The sequence below is a fragment of the Tamandua tetradactyla genome, chromosome 1 (genome assembly GCF_023851605.1).
Source record: "Tamandua tetradactyla isolate mTamTet1 chromosome 1, mTamTet1.pri, whole genome shotgun sequence".
Lineage (NCBI taxonomy): Eukaryota > Metazoa > Chordata > Mammalia > Pilosa > Myrmecophagidae > Tamandua > Tamandua tetradactyla.
Genome location: NC_135327.1, coordinates 224,211,700 through 224,224,586, shown reverse-complemented (window position 1 = coordinate 224,224,586; position 12,887 = coordinate 224,211,700). Strand labels below are relative to the sequence as shown.

Here is a 12,887-nt window from a genome sequence, read left to right as displayed (position 1 = left end):
ACATTCACGAAAAAATTTTAAACACACCTATAACAAAAAAGGCAGAAAATCTAGTACAACACTAAGATATAACAAGAAAATTCTAAGACAAAAAAAGCTAATATAGCATTATTAAAATCAGACAATTTTTAATTCAAAACGCCAAATACAAAGAGGTATATTTTATATTCATAAATGTACTAGCACTAAGTGACAAACCTAAGTAATATAACATAAAAAATACATAAAGCAAAAACTTTATGAAGCCAAAGAGAACATTAAAAATCTATGTTTGAAAATATAACAATCACTCACAAATCCAATAGATAAAGTAGAACAAAAATGAGTAAAAATGATAGCACACTGGACATGCTTGATTAAACATAATACATAGTACGTAAAGAAAAAACATTCTTATTAGGTACATATGAAACATTTATATTTTCTATGCATTAGGACACACAGAAAATACCAAATTCCAAAAACTGGTATAATTAGGTCACATTCTTTTGCCACAATGTAAAAAGAAAAACAAGAAACTAACTTTTTAGTTTGTTAAAGCTGCCAGAATGTAATATACCAGAAATAGAATGGCTTTTAAAAAGGGAATTTATTAAGTTGCAAGTTTACAGTTCTAAGGCCATGAAAATGTCCAGACTAAGACATCCAGGAAAAGATACCTTGTTTCAAGAAGGGCTGATGGGTCCAGAACTCCTCTGTCAGTTGGGCAGGCACACGGCTGGCATCTGCTGGAGTCTCTGGCTTCTCATTTCAAACATCTTTCCCGGGGGTATTTTCTTTCTTCATCTCCAAAGATTTCTGTATCAGCTCTGAGGCTTTTTTTCAAAACGGGTTCCCTCTTAAAAGACTCTGGTAAGCAACCCCCCCTTAAATGGGGGGAGACATATCTCCATGGAAACCACCTAGTCACCAGGTCCCACCCACAAGTGGGTGGGTCACATCTGTGTGGAAACAACTTAATCAAAAGGATTCCACCCAGCAATATCAAATAAGGATTAAAGAACATGGGCTTTTCTAGAGTACACAACAGTTTCAAACCAGCACACTAACCTATTTGGAAAGTTAAAGTAACTTCCATACAATGTTGAGTTAAGAAGAAAATCAATATGGAAAATGCAGACTATTTAAAAATTCATGACAATGAGAATATGCAAAACAGGACTCAATGGAAAATTCAAAGACCTAGTTTCAGTTATTTGAAAATGAGATTGAAAATAAATTAACTAAGCACTAAACTGAGAAAGTCAGGGGGAAAAAATACAGAAATTAGAAAGATGCCATTTATAAAGAAATCCAAAAATTAATGAAACAGAAGATAAAAGAAAGTAGCCTTGATAAATAAAATTCAAAGCTGATCATTTGAAAAGACCATCATAAAAGACTAACTTTTAGCAAATTTGATCAAGGACAGAAGATTGAGAACACAAATTATGAAGTTTAGGGACAAGTATAGGAACAACACTACAGCTATGAAAGAAATTAAAAATTATAGGGCAATAAACAGTATATATAAATGTGTATCAAAAAATTTAAACATCTAGATGAATTGGATTATTTTCTAAGAAAAACACGAGTTACCAAAATGGGTGCAGGAGATGTGACCCCATAACCACAGGAAGAAATGAAGAGACACTGTTCTCACCTACTCAGTATACAATTTCCCCTTCTCCTTTATTAACACAGATACATCTGGAACTGCATGTGCTTGGCCTGAACCCCGTCCCTGCCACTGAGATGCAAATGCACAAATGAGATGTAGGTGGAGACTGCTGAGGATTGCTAGAGTCTCGTTTCCCTGTTACAGGGGCCCAGCTCCATCCGGACGGAAGGAGGATCAAGGTCTGGAGGTCACAGGCCAGCTCTCTGGTGACCAGCAGCAAGCAGGAAGAACAAGTCAATGCTCAGGAGGTGGGGAGTGGGAAGGCAAGCCTGGTTGCCCCGGGCATGGCCGAGCTGCTATGCCAGCAATTATGCATGTCTTGAAATCCTTGCTAATGACTCAAACCTTGAATCGGGATGTTTAACTTTAAGAGTTCATAATGATACTAACACGAGCAAACAAAGCCATTTGTCATCTTTGGAGGATGCTTGGGAACCAACTCATTATTTTACCTTTCTGTACCTCTGGACAACCAAATAATCAATGATAGGAAGTTCTGCTTGATAGGATTCCAGCTAATAAATGAACAATAGGATTAGAATTGCAGCTTTCTGCAACCTTTATTGAGTAAGTGGGTCAAGGAAATGATTGCTGGTAGCTGCAGGTATCACAAAAAAGAGAGACAACTAACATCACATTCTTCTGGGGGGAAATCTAGAATCTTCCTGAAGGTAACTGAAGTTCGGGATATATAGAAATACAGGGATCAGAGGAACATGGTAAGCAGTTCCACAGGGATCCAAGCAGCAAATGTGGAAACACTACAAGACAAATGATCTGGTTTCCTTAACCCAAACAAACAAAGAAGTTGCAAGGAATAAAAGATGTAGGTGGTTGTACCTGAAGATACCAAAAGAGACTAAAGAGACATCATCTAATCTTAATGATGTATAGTCTTTGCTTGGATTCCAATTCAAACATGCAATTTTAAAACAATAATGATAATTTTAAAACAATAGGCAACATTTGAAAACTGACTAGATATTTTATTTGATATATCAGAGACTTATTGTAAATTTGTTTTAAGGTGATAATGGTATTGTATGTGTACGTGTTACGTCATTGACATCTGGAGTTATGTACTATTTGTGGTGAAATGAAACAAAAGTCTAGGATTTTCTTTAAAAATAACTGGGAATATGTAAATACTTACCTCAATTAAAACAATAGCTAGAAACATGAGAGAAGTGTGCAGGGGTATAGCTGAAACAAGATTTGCCATGTATTTATAATTAAGCAGCTGGTTGAGGTAAATCAGATATATTAAACTAATCTCTTTACTTTGGTAAACATATGAAAATTACCATAAAAGGAAAAAAAAACTTCCTTATGTACTTATTTGATGTGTCCAAGTAAGCCTAAATGAATACTCACAAAGCTCTTTGATTAAGAGACTGTTATAAGATTTTGATTTCTTAGTCATTGAAAATAAATCATGCGGTTTACCAAAAACACTTTATCATACCACTAAAATTGGTGAATAGAGCAAAAATGATCACAAAAATGTTCCAAAGAATGAGATTCAGTTTATTTGGCAAAAACCTATTTTTATATATCATTATTATCATCAAATACAGATTTTCATCACAATGTGGATGGTCATTAATTAATCAAATAGATTCACCTATTTTGAGTTCAGTGACAGAAGCACTCCCGAACCTGCTTCCCCTGAATTAAGATGAACAGCTCACTCTGAGGTCTTTGGCCCACGAAGGAGGAGGTGAGGAGTAGCCTGCTTTCTCAGCTGCAGGATTCTTCTGGAAAGGACGCTGAAGTACCTGCTGGAGAAGACGGACCTACCAAACAGTTTCAGTAAGTAAATACAGATTTCCTTCCTCAGCACCTTTACTAATCTCCTAAAATACATAAGTTTTAAGAAATCAGGAATTCTAAGACATTTCTAAAATGGCAAGGTAAATTTGCAATTGGTTTAAAAATATTTGTATGTTTTATGTTTTGTTAAAACCTCAACCATAGTTGCTAACTTAACATTTCTATTATTCCACAGAAAGTTCCGAAGCACTACTTTTGGGCTAAAACAGGGGAGTGACTATGTAAAGTGTCATAAGATGACCAATATGCCCTGGTCATTTAAATTCCTTTGCATCATTAGGAAGAGAATTATAATTTTCTAAAGTATTTACAAAAATTAAAGGATGTCAGTAATTTGCAGTCTTCACAAATTAAGGGCAGGAATCCCAATGCATGAGGCTTTTTCTTTTGGACTTTTGCTGCAGGATAGTAAACTGAGGCCATAAAGGACATAACTTGCTTCGACAATAATTCTAAGATCAAAATTATATTTTCAGGGGTTTTATCATTTCCTCAGGTATGAATGAGGCCAGAAAATGCTGAGTTCTGATAGGAAAAGATGGATGATTATCTACGGTAAAAGCCAAGAGCTCAAACGAAGGTGACAACTGTATTCCTAACATCTTAAATGGGAAGTCTCTAAGGGGAGGACTGCATCTTCAGCACCAGGCTTCTCCCAGGGGCTCCTCAACGTGACTTTGGATGGAAGTTAGTTGTACACTTAAACTCACATGTTAAGCAACAGATTTTATATTTTCTAAAATATCTATATACACGTCTACATGTGTGTAGATATATACATACACACGTATGTTTTTCCCTCCATGGAGCCTTGCATACAGTGGCTACTCAAATGCTTGACCTTGATGAAAGAAGGTCAACACCAGTTGTATGTGCCAAGGTTAACAAAGTCTTTTCCTCTCCCACATGCGAATATGACTTTAAGTTGACTCTCCAGGTCCATTTCCCTGGCAACCCAATTAGGTGGTACGGATGTCAACCGTATGTATCACCACGTGGCATATGGCCTGGGATAAGTGACAATACCTCACTGGTGCTTGGGGCTTCCCTGAAGCTTTGGCTCACTCCTGCTGTAAAGCAGGCCTCGGGGACGCTGGAAACTACACCCGCCGAGAGGTTATAAGAGATAAGGTTGCAGTGGAGAAGGTAGCACCTAGGACAGCGCTGCCCCTGCCCTCTGCAGCCTCACCTGAGCACCTGAGCTGAGGGGAGGGGGCCCCTCTGCAGGTAGACCTGCCAACAAGGAACACCTGAGGTTGCCTGCTGGGAGCTATGCTTCCTGTCCTTTGCCTTTCTGAACAGACCAGGGCCAGCTATGGCCTGTGAAGTCTTGTGAATCTGAGCATTCACTTGTACCTAAGAAAAGCCCCCAGTGGGCGCTGCATAGGTTCTCAAATACATTTTTTGAGGAAAGGAAGAAAACAGGGAAGGAAGGAGTCAACTGGTCAACAAAACAACTTGTCAAACTATTTAGTTTCCCTAGCTTGGACAAATTCACCTTAAGAGAAATGCGAAGTTATCTCTCTTCCCTTTGTATGATCTCAATAACATAAAAAGGTTAAATTTTTAAATATTTTCTTTTCTAACATGTAAACCCAGAATTGTAGGACCTAATAAGCCACTGAGATAAAAAGATTAATGCAAGTTTCTGAATTAGAAACTGCAAAAATATTTTCCTTTTCTTGCCAGCTCTGGTGAGTGGGTAGTGACTACAGGGGCTGTGATGAGAAGGATTCTGAGGCTCAGCCCAGCCTTGGAAAGAGCATTCGGATTACCAACTGCACCAGCTCCAGCACAGGACAGGGGCCAGGGCCCTTTCCGGTCTAAAAAACACACAATAACTCAAAACAAAACAAAAAAAGACCACAAACTCAATACAGTGGATCCTAATGTAAACTGTGGACTATAATTAACAGTATAATTATAAAAATAATTGGTTCATCAATTGTAACAAAGGTTCCACACGAATGCAAATGTTAATAAGGAAAACTATGTGAGGAGGGGACTCGGTATTTTCTGCATGATTTTTCTGTAAACCTGCAGTTAAAAATGAGAAAAAAAACGGTATGTACAATGCATTTTTTAAAAGCATTCATTATTAAATATTTGAGGCACAGAAGGTTTGCATAAAAATATAATAAGAACCTGGGAAGCCTCCACTCAGCTTAAGAAATAAAATACTTCCATTACAGTCGAAGCCCTAACTCAAATTTCCCCCTAACTGCAAAGCAATGGCCACCCCCAAGTTGATGTTTATCATCTCCCTGCATATGGTGATACATTTACTACATAACTGTGTATCCCTCAGTAACATGTTGTATGGTTTCACACTATATTTAAGTGATAGCCACCGGTATATTTAAGTGATAGCATTCCTTTATAACCTGCTTGTTTTGCTCAACATTGCACATGAGATTCTTCAGTGCTAACACATGAAGCTCTAGATCATTCAGCATCTCTACTGTCAAGAAATTAATTTAACTTGTATGCCCACCCAGGTTGGTAGACCATGGATACCTGGCAGAAGTAAATGTGAATTCCCTCTGGAGAAATTCCCACCTTCAAATCAGCCTTTACTGGATTCAAACATGTGCTCACAGTCCAAAATTCCAAAGCACATACAAGAAACCAGAGAATCTTCAGAAGTTCAAATAAGAATGCAAACTTATGTTATGAAATAAATTATTTAAAATTTTAAGTACATAAAAGAAAAAATTAAAATTTGAGAAAATGACTTATGTTTTAAAAAAAGAAAGGTACAAGACTGAGAAAATTCTGGGAAAACAGTATAGGCAACAGTATAGTTTAGCATATTTACAAATACATTAGGTGTGTTTAAAACATGGTACATTAAATTAAATAAAAATAAATAAAATCATTTAATACAAATAAAATAGGAGAGTCAACCACCTCACCTCTGAAAAATCATTCATTTCTGCTTTTTGCACAGCAGATTCGGCCATCCAGTTCTTCAGCACATATCTAGGATTAACAACTGAAACAAGGGCGAAAAAAGTACATCTTGTACACTAGATTACTAAATCATAACAGGCCATATTTCCTTATCATTGAAACTAAATGAACTTTAAGAATTTTTCTGGAAGGCTCAAAAGAGAAGAGATGGTCAGCATCAGTCCATTTTGCTTGTTTTAAGCAATGCGCAGCATTGATCTTACAGTACAAAAGCAAATTTTTTTCTTATGATCAATATCTTGCTTTGCTTCTCGGCGTTTCATCATTAATTTATTCTTTTCTCCATTTTCAGTTCACCCAGCATTTCATAAGGCATGGAGAAAGTAGCTAATTCACCTGAACCAGGCCTGCAGCCTGAGTAGAGAGGATAAAAAAGACTTGCTGTTTTTAATATCATCAAGCAGGGGATTAAGATCTGACTCAGCAGAGCTGCTTAAAGCCGAAACTGCCTCAAGCCAGCCAGAAAAGAAGGGCATTCAAACCCCTTCAGAAATTTGCAGTTTTGACAGTTGTGTACTATTTTTTCACATTAAAAATTAGAGGGGCTCCCAATTTAATAAGCCAAGGTCTCAATTCTGAGATTTGTCCTTATGAAACATTTCTGTAGAGCAAACTGAACCTACTTATAATTAGTGCCTAGAAGTCATCTTCAGAAAATCTCTGCTGTTGCTCAAATGCGGTTCCTCTCTCTAAACCAAACTCTGAACTTCACCCCTGCGTGGGACATAATTTGCAGGGGTGTAAGCCTGGCCCTGGTCTCACAGAACATAACTGGCCCTAGCATCATGAGACATAAATTTCAAATAGGAGCCTGGCCCTGGCCTCGTGGATTAATTGACCAAAATGGGGAAAAAGAAATAAAGTTTCAATAGCTAAGAGATCTCAAATCGAATTCAGAGGTCATTCTGGAGGTTAGTTACTCTTATGCACGTTTCAGCTATCGCAAGCTCTCACAACATGGCAAAGACCAACCAACAGATTCCTAGAAACCCTGAAAGATATCCTGGGCTCTGAAAAGTTCTACTTATTGACTTTGTTTGTCAGAGACTTAAAATCTCCAAATTGTTCCAATACCAGAGAAGCTCTGAAACCCAGAAATATTGGACTCTCCAAGAACAACAACCAGTTTCCATCGTTTCATCCCTTTGTCCTTTAATAACAATGTTCCTTTTCAGCCTTGAAGCAATTAGAAGAGTCATCATCCAAATATCCCTCAAGATTGAGAGAGAATTATCAAATAAGAAGGAGGAATTGTAACTGAGAAATCAGGATTTAAGGGATGATTGTGATTACTGAATCATTATACCGAATCCTTTTTGCTTTCTGGTATATTGGAGTAGACAGATGGAAACACCTGAAATCTCTAAATTACAATCCAGCTGCCTTGATCTCCGATAAGGATTATAAACCCTTTATCTCTGCCCCTTGTGATTCACCTTCATTTGTACCCAGTTATCCAGGTATTCAACTTTACAGTATTGTCATCACTGAAGACAGCCCCTAATGTTTATTGATGAAGGGTCCTGGGTCAGCCCAGAACTAACCCACCCCAAGTCCAAAGTTATTTTGGTAACCAAGACTGGATCTAACCAAAAGGGGCCCACCTGACATGTGCAGCAGCTCAGACTTTAACCTGCAAGTCCCCTATACCTAATTCTGCCATCTTCTTACCCACATTCTGTGTCTAAGCATGGAATCAGTTTGCACATGCTCAATCATCAGATCACCTCTAATTACATCATCTGAGGCCACTGTGCTCACTATCCTAAACCCTGCCCATCTTTTCTCTAATAAAACTCTCAGAACTACTGAAGTTCGGGGAGATAGATTTTGGGCCACTAGACCATCTGCTCTCCTACCATGTGTCTAGTAATAAACTCTTTCTCTCTTGAGACAAAAAAGCATTGCTTTAATGGCACATTTAGAAAAATTCCAGGAAGTATATCTTTATTTTAGATAAGCCTCTTCCAAACCAATCTATCAACTGCGGGGGTGGGAGCGGGGCCTGCTCTCCCCATTGGCAAAACAGAAGTTCTGAGAGAATTACAGAAATCCCAGCTGCATGATTCTCAATAGCAGTTCCAAGTTCTTGAGTTGACAGAACACAAAAATTCCATTTCAACCTGGTTTTGAAGATCTGCCAAAGTATGGTGGATAATATAAAACTGTGACACAGTAATTCTATTTCTTTGGGAATATAGTCTAAAGAAACAAATTTAAATAGAAAAAAAGTCTGACCTATATTAAGAAAAAACTGGAAACAAATAATAATAGGGGAATGGTTAACTAAAACATTGCATATTCTTTCAAAGAAGTAGTATACAGCCATTGAAGATGTTACATTATAAAAAATATATAGTAACAAAAAAAATGATTAATATATTTAGTGGAAAAAATCTAAAATTATATTATTATACAATTACTACTACATTTTCTCTAATCAATATCCACAGAAAAACAGAGAAGAACGGTAAATGCATCAAAAAAGTATTTGTGGGGGGTGTGAGTAGGTCAGTGGTAGAATTCTGGTCTGCATGCAGGGGACCCGGGTTCAATTCCCAGCCTTCCCAAAAAACCAACCAACCAACCAACAAAAGCAAACAAACAAACAACAAAAAATTCAACAAATTGTGCTGCAATAACTGGATACTGACATGGAAAGAAGAATGAAATGTGACCCCTGCCATGCAGCATACAAAAAAAAAAAAAGGTGTTTGTGTTTGGATGATGGGAACATGGAGGATTTTTTGTTCTTCCACAGGTTTGCATCTTTAAAGTCTTAAAAATTTCACACAAGATTCCTTTAAAATAAAAACATATATGCACCAAAAGAAGATACACAATCTTTAAACAAAATGGTAAACTAACACACAAGGGGAAACTGTGTAAGCAATCAATTAAAGCAAAGAAGGAGAATGGAGTCATCCAAACAAAAGCGTGACAATTTATAGAAATCTGGCAATGAAAATCATGTTAAAATACTTTGGTGATTGCAACTGCAAGCAGAAGTACTTTGGGACAATTTATAATTATCCAATTTATGTGAAAAATCAGTAAATTAGAAAATAGTTTATAACATTTTTTGAGGGGTTATCTAATTCTGCACTTTTTTTTTTTCTGGTTTAGAATCTTTTGTTTGGGGGTTGTTTCTCTTGGCAATATAATTGTAAGCAAGTGAATTAAAGAGGATTATGTCCAGCCCAAGTTCCACATAATTTGATCATCACTGATTCACTAGCTCTGAGGATCTTGAAGGGCAGGACCCAATTTTCCTCTGTAGCTTTGGCTTTGAACAATGTGACTGCAAAGAAGGCACATAAGAGGGGCTTGATATGTGTTTGCTGAATAAATTGACTTCAGTGCTGGGAAAAGAGACTTGCAACCATGTTTTACAGAGCACCTCATCGTATGAAATAAATGGTGCTGTTGCGGGCATTGGATTTGAAAATATTAACATATCAGAAATTCAGAGGCCATAAGAGGCTGAACATTTCAAACTATTAAGCTCAACCAATCTCTGCTAGACTAGAAGAAACCGGAAAATGGGAGTTCTATTTATCATTGATCCAACTCAGTAAAAATAAATTATTAAATAGTTACTAAAATAATTTTAAGAGAAAAAGTTATTCCAAAAATAGCAACTTTTTCACGTCTTTGTTTTTGTTTTTGTTTTGTTTTGTTCTGTTTTTGATGCCCAAGAGGAAGAATGAGGTAGGAAATTTCCCTTCTATTCTGTTATTCACAAAAGGCCAGGACTGAAGTATCTACTAGAGGGTCACAATTTAAATTTACAAGATCACCTTAGCTGATAGCTACCACTGATCCCCAACTGATCCTTGTCTAGCTTCTACTGGGTGTCTGTTCTCAGAACTGTCATCCCCTCATGATCAGCATGAGCAGTCTGCAAGGTGGCAGGCTGGGAGGCTTGGGGCTAGGCTCAGGGTCACATTTGGCAGCCAGGCTCCAACTCATGATATCCGCTTAGCTGGCGCTGCCCTCTAAGCAGCTGTGTATCAGTCAGCTGGCCACAGCGACTGGGTAACAAAGCGTCATGCATACGGGTTCTTTGATCAGCTGCCACACATTCACTACTGGGCACCAAGAAAAGCAGGAGAATTATACTGATGGTTTGTCAGATTTACAGCCAACCTAACTGTACCACAGATGCAGATATTTTAGGGCCTTTTTTTACTTGGTTTTTGTGTTTCTTCTCTGGCAATAAAAGACCCTTCTTATGATGCTGGATCTACTAAGATAGCACACTTTATATAAATAGAAATAATTCATTGGGGGACATCAACTGTTTCCTCTTAGAAGCCTACTGATCTTATTCTTTCCACTAGAACCTGCAGGGAAGACCATTTGCCCTGTTATCTTCACAGCGTGGGATAAACACCATCTGAGCATGCCAACATCTTTGGATCTGAAAGAATGACATTTTCCTGGGTGTCGCAGTAATAAAAAAACATTCATTATAGCCTTGATTCTTGAAGATGATTGTATAAAGATATAACTTTTACAAGGCAACTGTGTGATTGTGAAAATCTAGTGTCTGATGTTTCTTTTATCCAAGGTATGGACAAATGAGTAAAAAACTATGGATAAATAATAGGGGGATAAGGGATAAAATAAATTGGGTAGATGGAAATACTAGTGGTCAATGAGAGGGAGGAGTAAGGGGTAAGGGATGTATGAGTTTTTCCTTTTTTCATTTTCTTTTTCTAGACTGATGCAAATATTCTAAAAAATGATCATGGTGATGAATACACAACTATGTGATGATATTGTGAGCCACTGATGGTATACCATGTATGGACTGTATGTGTATGAAGATTTGTCAATACAAATGTTTCTCTTAAAAGCACTCATTAAACCTGGTTTTAATGTGATCTGGGGCTGGCCACTGTGCAGCATAAAATGGAAGGTATCACTGCCCTTTGGTGGCTTATGATCTCAGAAATAATCGGAGGCCTAAAAAAATAGATACTGAACGTTTTTAAAAAATATATTTCTAACAGAACCTTTAAAACACTCACCTCTAATGCTCCCAGTGTTTGCATCAGGGAACATTTCTAAAATTTTTAATAGCACATCTTCCCTTAATACAGTATTGATTTTTAATGTGCTTTTAGATGATATATAGCAGCAATACAGGGGCAACCCCAGTGCCTGCAATGTTCCTGCAATCAGTATATTTAATCTCCACCATAATAAAACAAAAGCAAATATTTATTGGGTACTTACTATATGCCAGCCACTATCTTATTGAATTTGTGCAACAAACCATGATGTAAATACATTTTATAGACGAGGAAACATAAGTTAAGAAAGGACAAGTGGATAGAAAGGTTCTAAAATTGGATTGTGGTGATGATTGCACAATTTTTTAGACTTAGTAAAAAATTCATTGTATCTATCTTTATTTATTTAAAATAACAGAAGCAAAGCTGCAATTTTGAACGGCCTAAATTTCTTTCATTTTAACATGTCATCCAACCTGTCATAACCACAGAAATCCAAGTGTTAAAGACTACCACCTCGTTTTCTTCTTTTGATTTCTTCTACCTCTTAATTTGTCTGTATTCTGGGCTGGTCTCTAAATTCTGTCCATGTGCCCGAGTGTATGTAATTGATTGGCAACCAAATCCACGCTTAACCCCAAAATAGATTACACACTTCATTGTGAAAACCTGAACTTGTAACAAACTTGCTTTTATTTCTACAACAACGCCTCGAGTTTAAGAAGCAATCTCATTCCCTAACCTCACATGAAACATAAGAATCACCCTTATTTCACCCACAGATCAGCCCCCAGGTCTCTAACATAAGCCCAAGGGCAGGAGAGCTCAACCACGGAGGGTCTGCTGCCTTAACCTCTCTGGTTTTGCAAGAACCCACACTGCAAAAAGAACTGACTTCCATCTGATTTTTCTTCAAGCCAAGTGTGAAGTCACTTAGCAAACTAAAACCTAATACATGTACGTGAATTATTTTTATAACTCCATTTATTGGATGTGTATTCTGGCCCAGGCATACCTTATACATGTCATTGTTATTCATCATACAAGCAACATCCCTGTAAAATAACCCCATTTTGCTACAGCTGAGGGCATTGAGGCTTGGGGAGTTATATTTCCCAAGATTGCACAACTAACAAGTGGCAGAGATGAGAGTGATCTGCCAGATTCCAAACCCCATGTCTTTTCTACCATACCACACACCACCTTCCTAGTCTCCCCACCAGCCTTTGGAACTACTTTATCTTAACATGAGGATGCAAATTTAGGCAAACGGAGCTGTCATCTAGTAATGAGAAGTTAAAAGTCATCTGCTGGGATCAGGAAAAACCATATATGACACTTTGGTTCAACTAAAATAAACTCACCTAGATTTATTCTAGTTTTTTTAAAATAAACTCAGT

At 37.3% G+C, this 12,887-nt stretch overlaps 1 protein-coding gene across 2 annotated transcripts in view; it reads right to left on the bottom strand.

Moving 5' to 3' along the window:
• Positions 1-551: 551 nt before the first annotated feature.
• The window catches only part of LOC143677400 (protein nucleotidyltransferase YdiU-like), a 58,577-nt gene continuing 46,241 nt past the window's right edge, over positions 552-12,887 (bottom strand). For both annotated transcript variants that reach the window (XM_077153297.1, XM_077153308.1), the window contains 2 exons: positions 6,409-6,488; positions 552-3,456 (listed from right to left, as the gene is read on the bottom strand). In XM_077153297.1, the coding sequence (XP_077009412.1) occupies positions 3,334-3,456; positions 6,409-6,488 (203 nt within the window). In that variant the 3' untranslated portion in view covers positions 552-3,333. The remainder of the gene's footprint in view (positions 3,457-6,408; positions 6,489-12,887) is intronic.